At 39.4% G+C, this 18,894-nt stretch overlaps 1 protein-coding gene across 2 annotated transcripts in view; it reads right to left on the reverse strand.

Moving 5' to 3' along the window:
- Nucleotides 1–18,894, reverse strand: part of ryr3 (ryanodine receptor 3) — a 142,537-nt gene that overhangs the window by 61,263 nt on the left and 62,380 nt on the right. For both annotated transcript variants that reach the window (XM_042503061.1, XM_042503060.1), the window contains exons 28-39: nucleotides 18,478–18,686; nucleotides 17,719–17,882; nucleotides 17,461–17,509; nucleotides 17,203–17,363; nucleotides 16,158–16,320; nucleotides 14,204–14,290; nucleotides 13,436–13,662; nucleotides 12,078–12,290; nucleotides 10,593–11,202; nucleotides 9,567–9,767; nucleotides 6,999–7,101; nucleotides 5,109–5,243 (exon numbers count right to left, since the gene is read on the reverse strand). In XM_042503061.1, the coding sequence (XP_042358995.1) occupies nucleotides 5,109–5,243; nucleotides 6,999–7,101; nucleotides 9,567–9,767; nucleotides 10,593–11,202; nucleotides 12,078–12,290; nucleotides 13,436–13,662; nucleotides 14,204–14,290; nucleotides 16,158–16,320; nucleotides 17,203–17,363; nucleotides 17,461–17,509; nucleotides 17,719–17,882; nucleotides 18,478–18,686 (2,322 nt within the window). The remainder of the gene's footprint in view (nucleotides 1–5,108; nucleotides 5,244–6,998; nucleotides 7,102–9,566; nucleotides 9,768–10,592; nucleotides 11,203–12,077; nucleotides 12,291–13,435; nucleotides 13,663–14,203; nucleotides 14,291–16,157; nucleotides 16,321–17,202; nucleotides 17,364–17,460; nucleotides 17,510–17,718; nucleotides 17,883–18,477; nucleotides 18,687–18,894) is intronic.

Consider the following 18,894-nt stretch of genomic DNA (forward strand, 5'->3'; position numbering starts at 1 on the left):
GGAGTTCAGTACTCTTTTTTTTCTCCCTTCAGTGATGCATCTACCCTATGTACAACTATGGACAACGACGGCATCCACAGAAAGTTTGCTGGTTCTTCTGGTTCTACTTATGTTAACCTTGACTTGATGTGTTTAACAGGTTATTTGAAATCTGGGTGTTAAATTTAAAAAAAAACCTAAAAAATGCAGTTGTTAAATTAGATGTTAAATAAATAAAATAAAATATGGAAGTTATTTAAGATGTCCATTCCTAGTATGAATCAAGGGAACTTACAGACACACACTCAGTCACACACACAGTATACACACAAAAGCATGTCTATATTTATATGTATGAGGAAAAACACAATTTCAGAGGGCAGTAAAAGGGTAAAAATGTGGATATGGAATTACTGTGTGGAACAACAGCCTCTTTCCTCAACACCACACCAGCTGAATTATACTTAATAGAATGCAGAGTCCAGAAACCACACATATATTTGTTTCTGTATGAAAACAAAATGCTGAGGCTAGCTCATCCTGTAATATCTGCCCCAGGTCCCACCATGTGCTACATCAGTGCCAATGCAGTTTTATACCTTTAAACAATGGTTCACAGTATTTTAGCTAATAAGAAAAAAAATATTTTCATTCCACAGTTCAGCAAAAATGCCAGCACATGTCTATGTATGCATTTCATTTATTTATTCACTATTTTAAAGCTTTCTAGTAGAGCCTCTGTATTTGCTTTAAGGGTATTTCAGCAAAAGGCAACACAAACGCTTCATTACTATGTGCAATTAATTAGATGAAGTCCTAAATAAATCTACAGCTGCAGTTCTATGATTTGGTAAATGTGCATGTGATCACCCTTTCAGAGGTGAGAAGTAACTTTGCTTTTTAGGAGAAGCACCTGGAACTCTCAGTATTGAGTTTAAAGCATCATACTTGTTTTTGCTGCTCAAAATCAAACTTGTACAATTTGATCATAAGCCACAGGGTCGTCAGCAGCACAGTGATTATCACATTTTCACTTTTGGTATCAAGCAGACAGAACAATCTGACATGACGTGTGTGGAAGGTGGACAAGCTAAAATGTTTTTACCATACACGGGAAGAGTGTCCAATAAGGGAGCTCACGAGGTACGACTACAGCGCAAAGGAGGCAGAATAAGTCATAAATTTTGTGATCCAGTTTTGAATAATCAGCTAGAAAAATCCACAACCAAGAAAAAAGTTCTCAGAAAGCAGCCTATTAAACTGTAAATTAAAGAAATTCATTTTAGCATTTGTCGTGGTGTCTCAGCTGTAGCAAGATAACTGAAGCTTCATAACTGTGGTGGTTTTTACACGGGGTGATATGGGATTTTGGATGTTGTATGTACACTGAGTCTATAAATCTCAAGAACTTCAACTTTCACTCTTTGTGTTAACATGCTAATTATTTGTATTGCTCCCTTGTTCCCCCTCTGCCAACAATACAATGCAAAACTTACTATATTTACTCATAATTGGCCTTGTTTTCATAAATGTATTTTTATTTTTCACATTAGTAAAGCTGTATGGAAACTGCAGAATTTGCTGAAACGTCCTCAATTGCTTGAAAAAGTTTTACGCTAGCTTGAGGTGGTTTTTGCAAGGAACTGGCGTACTAAAGGGGATTGCTGAGTGATGTAGCAATCATTTCACTCACATGACTGATGAGCTGTTCCTGCTATCGGCATCTTCCCCGAGATTACTTGACAACATAGTTTGTCTTTCACAGTTTGAAACATGGCCAATTCTAGCTGACATGGAAGAACAATTAAAACTTGCCCAATTGAAACAAATTCCAAAAGAGCTCTCTTCGCATCTGTCTCATAAACAGCTTAGATGGTCATTGCTCCTTGTTTTGTTTCTGGTTCTCAGCTTCTACTTTTTCTACTCAGTTTATCAGAGGATTGCAGCCATGAGCCTGTACCAACTTTTGATGAAACAACCCTTTGCTGAGTCTATTTTATTTGCTCCAAACCAGTTGATGGAAACATGATAACTGAACCAACCTCATCTATAAAATATAGGAAGATAATGATTTTTTTAAAGCCAACCGCAACCTCTAAAAGAGCTACTTCTACTCCCAACCTTTTTCTCCTGCAGTAAGTTGATTTATAAAAGGTTAGGGTATAATTGACTTTTTATATCCTTCAAACTTTTCACTCCTTGGAACAAAATGTCTGAAATTGTTTCCAAGGGCTGTTGAGAAACAGCTGTGGGCTCTGTTCCCTGAGCACCTCAGAAAGGTTTTTCATTAAAGAGAAGGAACAACATGTCTCTACCTCATGCATTTATTGTTTAACGCAAAATACAAGAAAGATATATAGAGACAGGTGAAAATTAAACTGTGACCAAGAAGGGGAGTTTTATTTTTCGAAAAAGGTTTTTAAGTCTGGGGAATCTTTTGAAATGTCATCTAAGGTCTCATCAAAGTTTAATCTCACAGACAAGACAAACAATACAACTGGGCACAACTACAGAGGAACTCAGTGAACTGTAGTGATAAATGAAGGAGCTGTGGCCAAACGCCGTACCTCTCCAAATGATAACATTGTTATTCCAAAGCTATCGCTGAACTTTGAGTGTTTAAGTCAAACAGCCCAACATCTGTGGCAAACAAAGGGTCAGATTCGAGCAGAATCCTAATGAGAGACGAGACAGATACAAAAAGACAAAGAGAGGTGGGGAGCTCGCTGCCCTGAAGGTGACTGTCTTGCAGATTCACATCTGCTCTCTATCGTCTCAAACAGTGGCTCACTTGGGAGTCATCACTAACACCAAAAACTACCTTGTCTGCAAGCCAGTCTGCAAATGACCACACACAGTCGGTATGGTGCTATTAAAGAAAACGTTTATCTGCTCCAAGATGTGTTTTAAATACAGACCAAACACTGATGGACACATTTACGAGGAACGAGATGCAGCTACTTGCACATGACTTGCATCTGCTATCTGCCGTGTATCAAAGTCCGATTTACAAACAGGGTTCCCTCACATTTTTACCAATGAATTTTCAAAACTTTTCAATATTATTTCAGCACATTTCCATGACTTCATTTAAGTAGTTTAAAATACATCTGCCTTTATAGTGATTGGTTATACGTTATTAAACATGTACTTCCCAGACATTTATAAATAAGTGAACTGCTAGTGCTTGCTAACTTTACGTACTTATCAGGCATTCTTTCCACCAACTAGCTGCGAATTTATGCCTAGAAAGGCACATACAGGTGCTCAATGGAACATCAAGGCTGCACCCTCTTGGGGGGATAGCAGAAAACAAAAAATCCTATAGATGTCAGTGCAGTGTGATGTGTTTGGATTCTGATTTTGATGAGTTTTGATGCAAATTTTTTTGTTAAATAAATGTTTGGGTTTTTTTTTACAAACATGTCCAACATTATTTTAACTTAATAAATTAAGGTTGACTGCCATCATTTTTACGTCAGGCTTCCACCATTCAAGTGGAGTAATGGCCCACATTAGGCAGGTACTCCTTTAGGGACATCTATACGTATGTAAATGTCTGGTGAACAATAACTGGTGAATTCCCAGGTGTCATTAGGCTAAGTGTTGTCTGTAAATAACCAACTTATTTACAGCCAACTGTTTGATCTTGGCTGAGATTTAGTTTGAGATGACAGTCTGATGCTACTTTACTGATTGATGACACTGCAGCGGCCTCCCACACAAGCCAATGTTATCTATCCATCAGTGAAACTGTCACTAGCATCATTTAGCTATTCACCACACCAACACTGAAAATTCACAGATCTAGATATTGCTCAAATGATACTGTAGCGAAAACACACCCACAAAGTTTTGCAGCCGAGTGCAATTTGCCATTTTCTTGGTCTGATTGCAATTATCCATGAGATATACATGTCACTGTTGCACCGAGCAAACAGTAAATAGAACAATGGTAAAAAAGACTGAAATTTTCAGACAGCGAGCTACAGATCGTGACGCAGGGGCATTCATCAAAACTTCGGGCAACGTCATGCTGCTTGTGTTATCTAATGCATACCTTCAGACTGCATAGAATAGAAATATTTATACTTAATATTAATCCAGTGAGAGCAATTGTTTAGTCACAGCAGCAAATAAGAGAGTAGCAACTGAATAAAATAGGGACTTAACATAGAATAAAATAGAACAGAATAAAATAAAATAACAATAATAATAATAATCAAGATATGTACAGTATGTACAGAGAACAAAAAAAGCCAAAAAGAGCAATAAAAAAGAAAAAATGTGCAAATAAGTGTGCAAAAAGTGATATGACGAGGAAAAGGTGATGCAGGCCTGCCTGAAGCATCTTGAATCACATCATCTGTCCACTTATGAAGCTTTTCAATAATGCAGGCTAGGTGTGGGAGGTTGAAGTAAGGCATTAAAATTTATAGCACAGTCCTGCAGCGAATGTCCATTAGTCTCCCCATTATTTGAAACAGAACATAACCATGCTTTCAGCAAAGGGCAGCAGAAAAAGAATATTGAATCCACTAACTCAGGGCAGGTTGAAGCAAAGAACTTGTTAATCTAATAGCTGGGACGTGTCTTATGTTGTGTTTAATTTACGATTGATAAATCTGCATCTACTTCAAGCTTTGTCTATACCAATGTGATGTTTAATGCCAATGAGACACATCAAAGAAATATTTTAAAGCATGTTATGGCTTATTGCCTTTCCAGTAAACCTTTAGATATTGAAAAGGTATTGATACAGTAGCATGCAACAACACTAACATCCTGTAAATGATGAATAGATAAAAGTATCCTTTCATTGCTATTTGCATCATCATATAAGCATTTCAATCTACGTATCCTCTGATATCTGTTGAATAGAGTTTACAAATATGAGTTCATAGTGATTTTTCACTGTTGCTTTGTAAAGCTAAATGTTGAGTGTACTTAAATCTTGTATAATGCCTTCTTCCAATTGTTTGCCATTTCTGAAATAACTTAATACTTCAGAGGTTAATCGGTGTCTGCATCTGATTCCTTTTTTAATTATTTTGCTGCAATCGATTGTAAACTCTTCATTTACCAGTGCATCTAAATAAGATATCATCACAAAAAAAACATTTACTCACTTGGAGCAGCCTGTTCCTTCTCTGTGGGTTCCTCCTCAGTCTTCTGAGGTGGACCCTTGATCTTGTACAGTAAAGCGAGGAGGCGGCCTTTTATTGAAGTGTCCTGCTCTTCTTCTTCCTCCTCCACAGGAATTCCTGCAAGGGGAAATATATTTCAGTCAGACACTCAGAAATTCAACATTTTGAAAGTGCAGAATGTTTGCCTGAGATCAGACAAAATTGTGAACTTGTTACACTCTGTTTCATCTCAGTCTGACAATGCCTTCACCCTAACCAATTTCAGCCTCACCAACATATCCACCTGATACCTCTGTGAAAGTCATTTCATGTCCAAATTGATGTGTAGCCATACCAACATACTGGTTTTCGCAGGCCCTTAAAAGTGGAGGGGATCAAAGTCAAAACAAACCACAACAGCAAGTAAGATTGAGGAGACATGTCAACTTAGAGCAGCCTGGCAGCATCCATCTGCGATTTTTGTAATTACTCCTCATTGGTTCTGGGCACTGCGTGACGAGGGCGTTAGTTCAAACTGTGGCGCTGACTGACTAATCGTTAGCCCTCTGATGCTCATTGGTTCATTTTATATTTTAACTGAGAAAATGCTGATTTGTATGTCACAATATCAGACCCATCAGTCAACTTGGTGGACTAAACTGATTCAAAGGTCTGGACACAGGCAAGTAGTATGTTAAAATGAAAAGAGACAACTTTTCAATTAACCGTAAACTAACTGCTTAATTTTAAAGGAAAAAAAAATACTAAATGCAAAATTATGTGAGGCTTTTCCTTTTAGTCCAGCACTACATGAGCTCAGTGAGCTTTAGCCCCACATTTCAAAGCGCTATCCAATGATGTAGTGGTTTGGGCAACCTGGGGGTGACTGGAGGGTGGTCACAATGTTTAGCATCAACGTTGTTGGGTAAGGACAGCATCACTAGCAGTAATCATTAGGGCAGTACCCAACACAGAATTATGTCAGTCAAATCAGATTTGACTGTTTAATACAAATATTCGACAATTCCTTTTTATTCCATTAGAAGTTTTAAAGTTTGAATGGGTCCAGCGGGACGTCAGTGTGACAGCAGCATTCATGTAAACAAGCTAATGGTGGATCGGAATGCGATTTAACATTTTCTACCATTACTAGATGTCAAGCAAAAGCCAGAGACTGCATTGTATTAAGTTGCTGTGAGCTTTAAATTCACCACTTCTATGCAGGAAAGAGAAAATAATGTTATCTCGGAACCCAAGGTGCAGAGTCTCTTCCTCCTCTGTACAACAGCATCAAGCATGCAGCTGCTGGTAACAAAGCATAGTGTGAAAGTCAAAAGTGCTAACTCTGCAGCAAAATCTGGGGACCAAAACGGAAGCACACTGACTAGCAAAAAAAAAAAAAAAAGACGAACAACTGCTCAACTTGAAGCCGCAGTCAACTGAGGGGTCTCTGAGTGATGATTCGACCCACTAACTTTGAAGAGGTAGCACTAGTGATCACCAAATAAGCAGCGCCACTAGCAAGCTTTCACCAGACTCGGTTGATGTGCAATGCAGTACACTTTAGGGTATTTAACCAATAAACCAACATGCATAGCCAGTCAAAAATAGGCAGTTAACCAAGTATGGTTAACTGTTGACATCCCTATTCATAATATCAACTTGAAGCAAAAAATAGTCTATTTCCACTTTAAGATGCCACAGATCAGGCCAAGGTTAAAGTGACTGGTAGTCTCCATTTCACAACAGGCGTACGACGAGTGCTTATAACGCCCAAAAACTGCTGTGTTGTTTTTCTTTTTTGTTTGTTTTTTGAATCAAAGGTCAAAATGAATCATTTTGTGTAAAATCAACAATATCTGCCAAAGAATTGAGGGAGTAGTTTGACTCTACCACAGTGCAGTCGCAATTCTTCATGGAAGGAGTTGAGTTCCTCCTGGATCTCTTCAGGACAGGGACAGTCCTCCCCTGCACTGAAATTCAACAGGATGTTGATCTGCAGGAAAGAGAATAACAGAACAACGAGGTTAGAAGCATAGAGTTGGGGGAAGAGAATAGAGTATATAGTATAGTGTGTGAAAGAATGCATAAAAGGAGGATGGTGTACAGAGAGGACGGCATCATTATTATTTTGAGTCATAACTCAACAGAAGAACCTTGCATAGCTCCCTGCTGAGTGCTCACATGGGCTGTTCAGATAGTATCTGTCTAAGTCTGAGGTATCTCAAGTGTGTCAAGTATAGTGACACGTGAAAATTAAAAACCTGAAAGTAATTCTGCAACGATGCGACTTCAACATAGCTTTAATGACAAATTATTCTTAATAGCTACAAACTGCTGTGTTTGCTGCATGTCACAAGCTAACAGACTAAATATACATGAGCTGCTTCCTTGGGCTAAGCAAATTCAGAGTCCAGCTTAGGCTATTCTGATGTCTATTTCTGGCAGGGCTTTTTAATAAACCATGGGAGGAACATACAGGGAGCTTGAGAATGTTGCCTACAGTATACACCTGCTGCTGACCACTACGGTACTTATTTTTTCGGGGATCAGAGTGGAGCTAAAGGCATGTGCTTATCTGCAAGGTTTTACAGCTCAGAGGAAGTGCAATTAAATTTTTGTGAGCATAAAAAGCTTTGCAGTAGTGCAGATACAAACTTTTGGCTTGCACTTTAAGTGTTGTGTTGTATGCAATAACTCTATTCGGCATAAAAGCAAGTGATCTGAACACAAACAGAAAAGAAGTGACTCTTTTTGGCTAATGGGCAGGAAGAATAATGTTGTACCACTCTCCTCCTCTGCACTGGCTCTGAGACACGTTGAAAGAGATATGGGTGTTAAAAAGGGGCCTTCTCATTAGGTACAAAGATCTGAGCCCCTGGGACTTTAGTGTTCTGACGCAGTTATTACACACTGGGCTGAAAAACACTGAAAGCATGCTGTGTGAGGGAGGACTGAGATCCATGAATACCCCTCAGTTTGTGCTCTAGTGAGCCACTTAGCAGCAATATCCAAAATTTAATCATAGGGTCTTGACAAATATTTAAACCGCTTCTGTGCTTTTGTATTTTAAAACTGAAGTATACACATGACATAATTATAGAGCCAGACCAATATATCAGCCAATTTTAGCTTATTCATTGTGCTAATAATTTTAATTCGATCCTTATTGTGGATCTTTCGATGAGTAGCTGTTACTAGAATTACTAACGTGGATCCAAACAAACAATGTGGGTTACACAGTCCAGTCTACCCACAGTTTGACCACTACCCTGATGGCATGGCCAAATGAAACCTGAGTCTGACCTCTAAAAGTGAAAAAAGACGATTGCTCCAACATCTGTTGTGAGAGCGAATAAACCCTCGTGGGGATTATTTTGGTCTGAAAGGTTCAGATGGCACAGACTGCTCTGTCAGCTGGTTTGATTTAAGATTCCAAACAGCATCTACACCCTTGCCAAAGAGGTATTTTTTGTAGAATCTAGCACTTTAATAATCTGCTAGGTGTTTTCTTTTTAAAAACCTGCACTGAACCTTGCAAACAATTTGAAGGCTAACCAGTAAAACTAGAATTACCAACCCACGGTTGCATGACTCTGCCAACGAGTCAAGTTGCAGTTAGTTTACTTCTATGTGTGTCCCGATTGTAATAACTGTCAAGCAATGCGTCTCCACGTCCTCCCACTGTACAAAAGTGAAGCAGAGATATCATGGATATAGCTGCTGCCATCTTGAGCTAGTGAAGTCATTTGGAGCCAGAGTCAGCACTGTAGCACTCTCAGTGGTATCTAGTGTCTGTTGTTTGACCAATCACAAACAGCACACACTGCTGTCAATGATGAAGTAAAACTCCTTTTTACAGCATCAGATAACTAATTAAACCAAAATTATCACATATACAATGTACTTGTACTGTGTACTTTGATATTTGACCTTTGGCCAACATATTCTCGTCAGTTCATCGTTGAGTCCGAGTGAAATTCCGTCAAGGCGTTGTTAAGATATAATAAAAATGGGACTGTCACCATCGTGAAGGCATAGTAATGGACTGATGCTGTTTCCACAGTTTTCACACAATGCATCCTAACCTGTAATGCAGTAAAATGCAAATTTCTCCTTTAGGACTAATAACAATTTTTCATTCTTAAATGTCAGTCATTTAACTCTCAGTGCACAGACATCTTTAAGTTCAATTTAGCCTCACTTATGGTCCAATTTACTCTTTGGAGATACCAGCTGAAAATATAGTTAGGAAACATCTGAAAACTTAAAAGGCTCTCAGAGAATTACAAACGCTGTACTCCAGTCTCTGCATCTAACTCTGATCCAACCAAGGTCAAAGGTTCCACCGAGGCTTGAGCGATCAATTTGGGGGTTTTGGTTCTAATGTAATACCTTAAACCACTCTGAACATAAGTAACATCTCAAACAGGATTTAAACAATTTTCTCATACGCTGTACCTGCTCTTGCGGGGGCGAACGGAACTCTTTAGTCTTCTTGGCAGTGACGGCGGCGGACATGTTGAGCGCCTGCATCAGCTCATTGTAACGGAATTTCTGGTTGAACTGCAGTTTGGACACGAAGCTGTCAGAGAAGGAGACGATGGCCTCGATGCGGTGCTTCAGCTCACAGTCACAGAAGTAGTGCAGCAGCTCACACATCTGATGGGAACCAATTCAAAGACATTCATTTAGAAAGAATGGCAATCCAGAATACATTTAGAGAAAAAGTTTCTTGTTCCCTGTGTCTGTATTGTTTGATTTGGTTGTCAATGAGATTGTTTTCATATCAGTAAACCTCACACACTGTTGTCATTTCTAAGAGATTTTCTGCCTCCATCTCCATAATGCAATGATTAAAGCTGTTTTTCTCAAGTTTTTCTCAAGCATTGTGGACTTTTCTTCATTGATAGAAACATTAGTATTCAACCGCAGCCTTACTTTGCACTCATGGAGTCACTTCTCAGTGAGAGACAATTTATGAAAACTCAGAATTGCTGACAAATGAGGAATTAGTGTACCAAAACCGATAAAGGCAAATACAACGGGGAAAATTTAAATGCAATTAAAACCGTGGAATATTAATTGGGAGACTTAGTTTTATGTACTATATATGTGTGTATGTGAGTGGGGTCGGAGCAATTGAAAATAAGAATGCAGAAGTGTTGTAGCACATGCAATCTTCAAGATGTCTGTACATTGTAACTACTGTATTATCTATTTTATATCTGGTTTTTTTTTGTTCTTTTATATCTATTTGTTGTTGCTTTGTTTTTGTTTTCTGGTTTTGTTTTGTTTTCTTGAATGGGATTTTTGTTTCTTCCATTTGTTTTGGGCTTGCATTTCCATTTCACCATATATGCTGCCAAGACTATATTTATTTATATATAATATCTGTTATAACTGAAAAACATGAATAAAAGATATTGTTAAAAAACAACAAACTATACACGTGTGTGCATGTTTTTTTACGATCATTTCCATCACCTGGCGTTTGACAGACTCGGGCAACGACTTCTCCAGCAGACCTTTGACCGGTGCTTTACTCTCCTTCGTCTCCTCCTCTCCTGCCTCCACGGCCTTCTCCTCGTTCTTGCTCACTTCCTCCTTTTCCCCCGCCACGGCCACCTCATCCCCCTTGGCTTCCTCACCGTCCTTGGGGTCTCCGAACACATTGGGATCAATCAGGAGGAGAATCAGCCTCACCTCCTCACTGGTTAGGACTCCCATAATCAACAGCGTTCCAATCAGCTTCAGGATGGGGACGAACTGATACTCCACGCTGCCGCCTACCGGGTCTCGGATGTGTGTGCCTCCGCCCTGCACGGCCTCAGTGAGCATGCTGATGGCTTTCTCTTTCAGGGTACCCAGAGGAATCTGGGGGCTGTAAAGATACTGATGCCGCTTTGAGCTGATGATGCCGACGGCAGAGAAGTTAACCCGAGGTTTGAGGGAGGTGCTCAGGCCAACACCAGGCAGTGAGTGCCGCTTGGACTCATCGGGGAACAACTTGATGGAGCGAGTCTCGTCCGTCACGGGGATGATGAACTCGTTGTTCATCATTAGGCGAGCCTCCTTTGCTGTTTCAAGATGGATGCTGGCAGTGAGAAGAAGAATCAGTTTAATCATCATGCACACCTGGAGTCACTGGCCATTATACTTATCAGGAAATAACCGTTCAGTATTCTAGGTCTAGTTTTAAAAATATCCCTCCCTTAGTGGGATAAATGAGCAATTGGCAAGATTTGTACGGCCCCACAGCACAAAATTACCATAATAAATCTGAGGGAGGTGACAGCGTTGTTGATCAATACCAGTGAGTCAGCAATTACCTGACTAGCTGCTGAGCTGCTGAGTTCTCAAACTATTTGTGACCCATAATCATAGTTTTCAAACAAAACTCCCCATCTGCAAGGATGTTAACTTAAAATTGCATTTTCAGTAATAATGGAGGTTAAGCAAGATGTCTCCAAAGTAGCAGGTGAAATTCACAATGTATGATTTATCCCAATTATGTGTGTCTGTCGTTCGGCCGTAAATTTATTGAAATTATGTGAGGAAACCAGACTCAATTACACCGGATTACACTGTAGCTTGTGGTGTTCTGGTGTGTGGCTCCATCACTCCATCAGTAACTAATGCAGCAGTTGATGTTGTAATAAGTTACAATAATATAACTGTTCATTATTAGATTCTCTGATGAGTAAAATATTGCCAATTTTTCTTCTGCACATCAAAGTTGAGATGGTTAAATTTTGACACTTGCAGCACTGTAGACTTCCATTCTGTATCACTGACAGCAGCATTTATTATATTTTCCACATGACAATTTCTACTCTTCCATTGCTCAAACGCAGACAAATAATGTCATCAAGGTAAATGTGAATAAAATAAATAAATCAAAAACAAAATCATCAGTTAGATTCAAAAAGTAATTATCTGAATATGATGTGTTTAAACAGAGTACGGCACCTGATAAGGACATTGTAGAAGCCCTCTCTCAGCATGCCAGAGAGGTACTGGTTGTCGATGGTGTAGAGAAGCTGTGATTGGTCCAGGTGGCTGCAGAGGGCGTGAGCAACTCGGGTGTTTCCCAGGGCACAGAGGGCACAGTACAGCTTCAGTGTGTGGTAATGAAATTTTCTCAGGTCTTCATGCTCAGATAACTCCAGGATGTCCAAACACCTAGAAGACAGCAGGAAAGGCATATTGTCATTTCAGGTATTTACACTCCAGCAGCATATACGAGGCAGCAAACTAGACATTCAGTATGGCAAATGATATACCACTCATACACCATAATAACTTTCCCTGCCAATGTTGTTTGGTAGATTGGTTTCAATTTAAGTATAAATTTTGCGACACTATGACAAAGATTATTGATCGGTCAGGTGTTTAATTTGCTCAATTAGATAAAAGCAGACATTCCATTTTTATTATTTATTACTCCATTATTAGTGGACAAAACAATCTTGGCAGAAGGTCTGTTTACTTTTTCATAGAATTTACTGTTAATATATAATCTAACAACACTGTATAGACTTACTTTCTTAGTTTCCTCCTATTTGCTGTGTACGGGACATTTATAGGCGTGTTACCCCACAGCACTCAGGAGATGTCAGGGATTTATAAAAAAGTCACGACTAGGTGCCAGGCCGTAAGCAGCAGTGATCAAGATACACAGCGCCGTAAAAACGCAAATACAGCAAGGTGAACCACCAAATGACAGTGAACCTGACATTGACTTTTACCTTCATGTTTGCTGGTGAGCATGTTTACAAAGTGACAAACAATCCCACATGGTAAACTGACATAGGGTGCCTCTAACTGTACCTGCATATCATATAGACAAAAATTGAATTTTCTCAACTTTAAGCATTAAAATCAATAATTTCTAAATCATTAACACATTAACTCCTGAACAGAGAACCTAAAGTAAATAACCATATCATGAGTGAAAAACTTTAAACTTAATTCTTTTTATGCATATGGTGGAAATGTGGTCTTAATATTGACAACGCTTGCACTGATGACAACATTTCTCTGATGCAGATTCTTTTAATCTTTACTATGGTGATAAATAGTGGGATTATCAATGTATTCACTGAATTGATTTTCATTAGTAATGTGTATAGGAGGTCCGTGCTTCTTGCTAATAAAAATTATAAACACAATAAAGCACCTGCTTTGGCTCTAATATGGCTGAGGTTTTTTTTTTTTCTAGATGACGTAAACACGAAATAACATTGCAGGAGTGAACGAGTCGCATACGGTAGGTGAAGGTGTTTACAGTACGTGTTCTAAGCCGACATCAAATCCTTGCTGCACACCTGTTCTCCTCAGGTATATGCACGGCCAACATCTCCAGCGGCTCCAGACACTGCACCACCCAGCCGTGCCTCTCGCTGACCCGCGCAGTTTCCACGTTGAGGAAGGTGTTCGGCATCCGGCTCCACAGCACGGCCACAATGGTTTGCACATCCAGTCGCGGTGGGCACTGAGGCACCGGGTTCCTGTGCTCGCTCTTAAATATGGCAGATGAGAGTGGCATTGCATCCTGGGAGCAAAAGGAGAAGATGGAATGATATGAAGGATTAGATGCAATAAGGATAACAAAATGGATCAAAATTTGTTGAACAAATATTAGATTCTGAAAACACTTCAAAGTGATTGAAATCTGTGGATCCTTCAGTAGAGACCCTGAGGAAGAAATCAAATCATATCTATCTGTGTGTGTGTGTGTGTGTCTAAATATATACATATACACACACACACACACACACACAGACACATCTCTATCTAAGTTTAATTTTAACTGTCTCTATATCAGGTCCAGACAAATGAATAATTTATGACATCTAATATGGGTCACAGATTGGGGTCTGTTGACCATTAGGTGACTATTTAGAGGATGTGGGGCATCAAAAATGACAGAATTTGCTGTTCACTGAAAATTAGGTTAGATATACTATGGTATTAATTAATGAGGAAGATTATAATTCTTTAACACATTGTATTTGTTTTAGTAATACCAACATCCACTACTACACAACATATATCAAAGCTTTGTATAGTATTAGATTTGAAAAGAGACAAACCTTGATCTTGACAAATTCAAACTGGAAGAGGTTTGCACCGGTAGGACGTACAAACACAGCTGGGAACAGCTTTGTATTTGGCTCCACCTGAAAATAAACAAAGCTCAGGCATCAACGTGATAGATTTAAACATTTTGATTCAAAAATGGTTTTAATAACACACTGACATGAAGGAGAGGTGCATGATGGGGATTCATAGAGGAGGAGTGTACTACTACACAAAAGTCACAGTTCGGTTCATACCCCAGCTTAGGAGTCAGTTTGGTCCCTTCCATAATTCCTACAACCCTCTTTCGGGCGCCCTTGCTTCGACCACACCCATCTTCAAATCAAACCTTCATTGTGATCTCAACTATACATCTATAACGTTTCATGAATTCAGTTCTATAACTAATAAGCATCTATTCTTTCATAAAAAAATTTAAATAAAAAAAAATTGAATATTAAAAAATTTTACTTGCGCATAAAGAAGAGTGTTGCAAATAATTTTAACATTCCAAGCACCCCAAATATTTATGGTACAGGTCATTGGCACATCTAGGTGATGCCGCAGAATTTACGTTAGCATGTTGGATATAATTCAAATACACGACAACAGTGGAGTGACGCCAACACACCATCCTTGTCTAAAACGTAACACAACTCCTTCTCTACTGTAGCTGAGAGGGAACACACAGGCGGATCTTCTCACCATTTCATCTTCCAATAGTGTGGCTGAACAGCATACAGCTATAAGTTTCCGGGTGGAACTTGTGTGTGAACATTACATGTCTCTTTTTGCATACCATGAATTCTACACGCAGCTGTATATACCAGACCATGACCCGTGTACGTGGCGGTTTAGTATAACTACACAAACTGTTAGAGCCCTATAACAGAGTCACATCTGTCCTGAACTAACCCCTTTGTGGAAGCTAAAACCACGGGTAATTCTTTTATCAGCTTGTTGTGCATCTAATGCTTAGCATTCAGCTCTTTCTAGTGTCTGTTCTGGTGGCAAATTCAATAAATGTCAGAAGGCTTTTAACCTCTAAGCCCATGGATTAGTTGGCATTTAAAATCCGAGTTCAATGAACATCAGTTGGTGTTCTGATGACAGCCATCAGACACAGAAGATATATACGAAGAGAAAGGAAAAACAACTAAAGCAAAAACAGGACAAGAAGCTTTTCATCAAGTTAAAAGCTTTCTGATTCTCTCAGAAGACTTCCCCTTTAAAAAAAAAAGCCAATTCATGACTAAATCAAGGAATGGGAAGAAGAGAGGAGACCGGAGACAATAACAGAAATAAAGAATAGAGCACTTGGGTGATAGAAGCTTCTCAAGGCATCATTTTGTGGTCTAGTCAGGTATTCAGCGTGATGCATTAAAAACCTGAGATCAGCGAAGCACAACGAGGATTACTGAGCAGATGTTGGTCTTTGTTAAGACTGGTATTGAAAACAGATGAGAATTCAACTGTGTAATTTCCTAACTGCCTTTCTGCAGGTCTAATTTACTGCAGCGCAAATTTGTTTTTGTTTCCTGAAGGGAAGATAGAAGAGAAAGTATTTTGAGTGCGTGTAGGCAATACAAATATCTTTTCGTGCCATCATCCCAAAGATTTATTAGAACATTCAAAAGTTCTCTGAATGTAATTGTTATGGAGCTGGAGTAGTAACCTAAAATTCAACAACATTTGACTCCTTTGCTTTTTGCTTTTTAGATGGACTGGTAAACAAAAGCTGTATGCCAATTTATGGCTCGATAGATGGATAAAAGAATGGATGGACTGATGGAGTACTTGATTAATCCCAGTGGGATGTTTTACTCTTACAGCAGCAGGTAAACAGGAAAAATACTGTATAGGTAGCACAGGATACAGACATAATGAGTGCACATACTCAAGTTTATGAGGAGCGATGCCCTTGTACCTTAGCCCTCTGCACCCAACTGTGCAGTTATCCTTATTTACCTGATATGTTGTGGACTGCTCCTTGCCGTTCGAAGTGAAAGACACAAGGCCAGTGGCCAGGTCGATCAGACAGCCGATCTCTAGGTCAGAATTGGCGCGGCTGGAGGAAGACGGGCCGACTGCATCCGCTGCACACACCATGTAGCAGTTACTCCTCTGGACACTGCAGCAATAATAGCAGAAAATGAGCTTGGCACTAATAGATCTATGTGAATATGAACAACCGCAGGACAACAAAGACGACTGAAAAATAACTAACTTGTGCACAATATCTTTTCATTATGTGCCGCATTCATCGATCTGTGTTGACTTGTGGCTCTTGCCTCATTCATATTCATTCTGTTACACAGAGAAGCGTTTCTCCCCTGAATACTGAAGGAGAATGGAAACAGGTTGATAAAAGATTCGTCAATATGTCTCTGGTTCTTCAGCCGAAGATGCAGTGCTACCCCAAGGTCATATTAGGAGTGTAAGTTTACCATAATTGTAAGTAAGCAATTTATTTTTATGGGCTTGACTGGAAACAATGTTATTGATGATGATATACTAGGAGTCATGTTGATTTTTTTGGTAGCACAATTCTGCCAGATCACCTGGAGTCTTTGGAATTCTTTGCTATCTTTACATCCCTTCAATAATTTTTAAGCTTTTTACAATCTCTAGTAACACCCAGCTGTACCCTACTTTAATAAATCAACTTAATGATTTTTACTTTGACCTGGCCTTTAGCATGCTAATTAGAAAAGTGAAAGATTATTGTAATAAAACACATGAATATCACAAGGAAATTAATTTCTAAAAAAAAAGAAGACAGAAATCAGTGTCCTCGGGTGCTCTCTACAGAACAAGATTCACACCTTGGCCCTTAAACAATATTGCATACACAGTATAGTATGACCTCGCCCAAATTAATGTAAAGGGGTACATTTTTGATATTTCCTGATACTCCCAAATTTCTTTGAAGAACCCAGCAGGTCTGCTGACCCTCCTTAGTTACATAACCTTTCTATGTTTAATGAAATCCTGTGAACTCCTATGAACTTGCCTCTCATGGACGCGGCCCCTCTCGTCTCCCAGGGTGACGGTGACTGTTCGCATCTTGCTGAGGCTGAAGTTCTTGCTATAGTAATGATAGTCCGGTGTGACCCAACCCACCCACACTGACGCAGGGTCCTGTCCAGCAAACACTCTCACCGAGTGGTAGTACTGCAATAAAACACACATAGCACTATAGGTTAACCTTGTTAAACAGAGAGCAGTCATCCATAAAAAATGTTGTCTGATGTTTCTCCAGTTGATTTACAGTTGTGATGCTTCCATAGTCAACAGTTCCATCTTCTTTTGGCGGATGGCTGCAGAGAGAAAAATACAGCAGCAGTTATACAACAGTTGCCAGGCAGAGCGAATGGGTTCAAATTATGACAAAATGATCAAATGGATCAATCTGAAATTGCGGGTGGAATATTTGAACAACTCCACTGCTGTTCCTTCATAATTATAGTTTTATTTGCAACGCAACAATTTTTTCCACTGCTGTGCCAGAGCCACGCTTATGTCTGACCTGAGTTTCAGTGATTCGTCCAGGATCTTGTCTGCAGAGTAGAACTCCACAGGCATGCTCAGTCGACAGTAGGTCATGTCAGTATTGCTATTCTGTGTGCCAAACGTCTTGTGGGTGACCTTGAGGCAAGGAGGACTGTCTACTGTTCCGTCGATCCTTGTCACCTGAGGATTTAGGAGAGGGAGGGATTAAGAATCCAAAGAGGGTGATCGATGCAGAACATCGAATTGTCAATCAACTCCTGCAGCTCTGTTCATTATAGTAATTATTGTATGCATAGTGCAGGCTAGAAACTTTCACTAGTTATCAAAACTGCATGTTACCAGTATCATCCAAATGAGAATCCCTGTTGCCATAAACAAAACAGGAAAATTCACCCTTTGCTATGCCCCTCCCCTTTGTGATGTGCCAATTGGTTTGATTTTTTTTTTTGACTGTGGATCCTCTTATATGTACTGTACATCATTTGTATCTTTGTATAAATTCTATAAAGTTAGCATGTTTTCATGACCATTTAAATGAATAAAAACTTGACAGACAAAAATAGAATCAGACAGGAGGGCAGCACACTTCATTAAAAGCTACCAGTTATATTAGTTGTCAAATGTTTCGATCTAACAGAAGTGACAATGCCTGGCGAAGGCCTCTGTTAGATTAAAATGTTGCACAATTACAATTACCGAGAGCTTTTAATATAATGTGCAGACCTTCTGATCAATACCAACAGCAAAAATATTAATAATGAAAATGCTTCTTCACCTCAATATGCATGTGGTCTTCAGGTATGTTGACAAAGGTGGGAAGGCGCTTGCTGAACCACATGGTGATCTCCCGGTTCATGTTGACACCGAAGGGCTCAAAGCCTTCCTGGAGACCACACATGGTGTAGTACTTAAAAGTGCTGGCGTCCTTGCCCAGGTTCATGTGTCCAATCTGAGACATGCCCAAACTGCACACAGGGATGAAACCTGGAGAAGAGTTATTAGTTATTGGTTTGTTTCCCAGGTCAATATTGGTCCGCACTAGACAGCGAAATCTCATCCAGTCATGCCATCTCTTTTTGCAATGTGAGACAAACTAAGTTGGAAAAGTTTTCTTTGCACATTTAATGAAAAAGTAACTCAGATGTTTCCCTGCCACAAACAAAGTGGTCTGTCTCTCTGTCCTCAAGAGCTA

This window comes from Plectropomus leopardus, chromosome 16 (genome assembly GCF_008729295.1).
Source record: "Plectropomus leopardus isolate mb chromosome 16, YSFRI_Pleo_2.0, whole genome shotgun sequence".
NCBI classification, from domain to species: Eukaryota; Metazoa; Chordata; class Actinopteri; order Perciformes; family Serranidae; genus Plectropomus; species Plectropomus leopardus.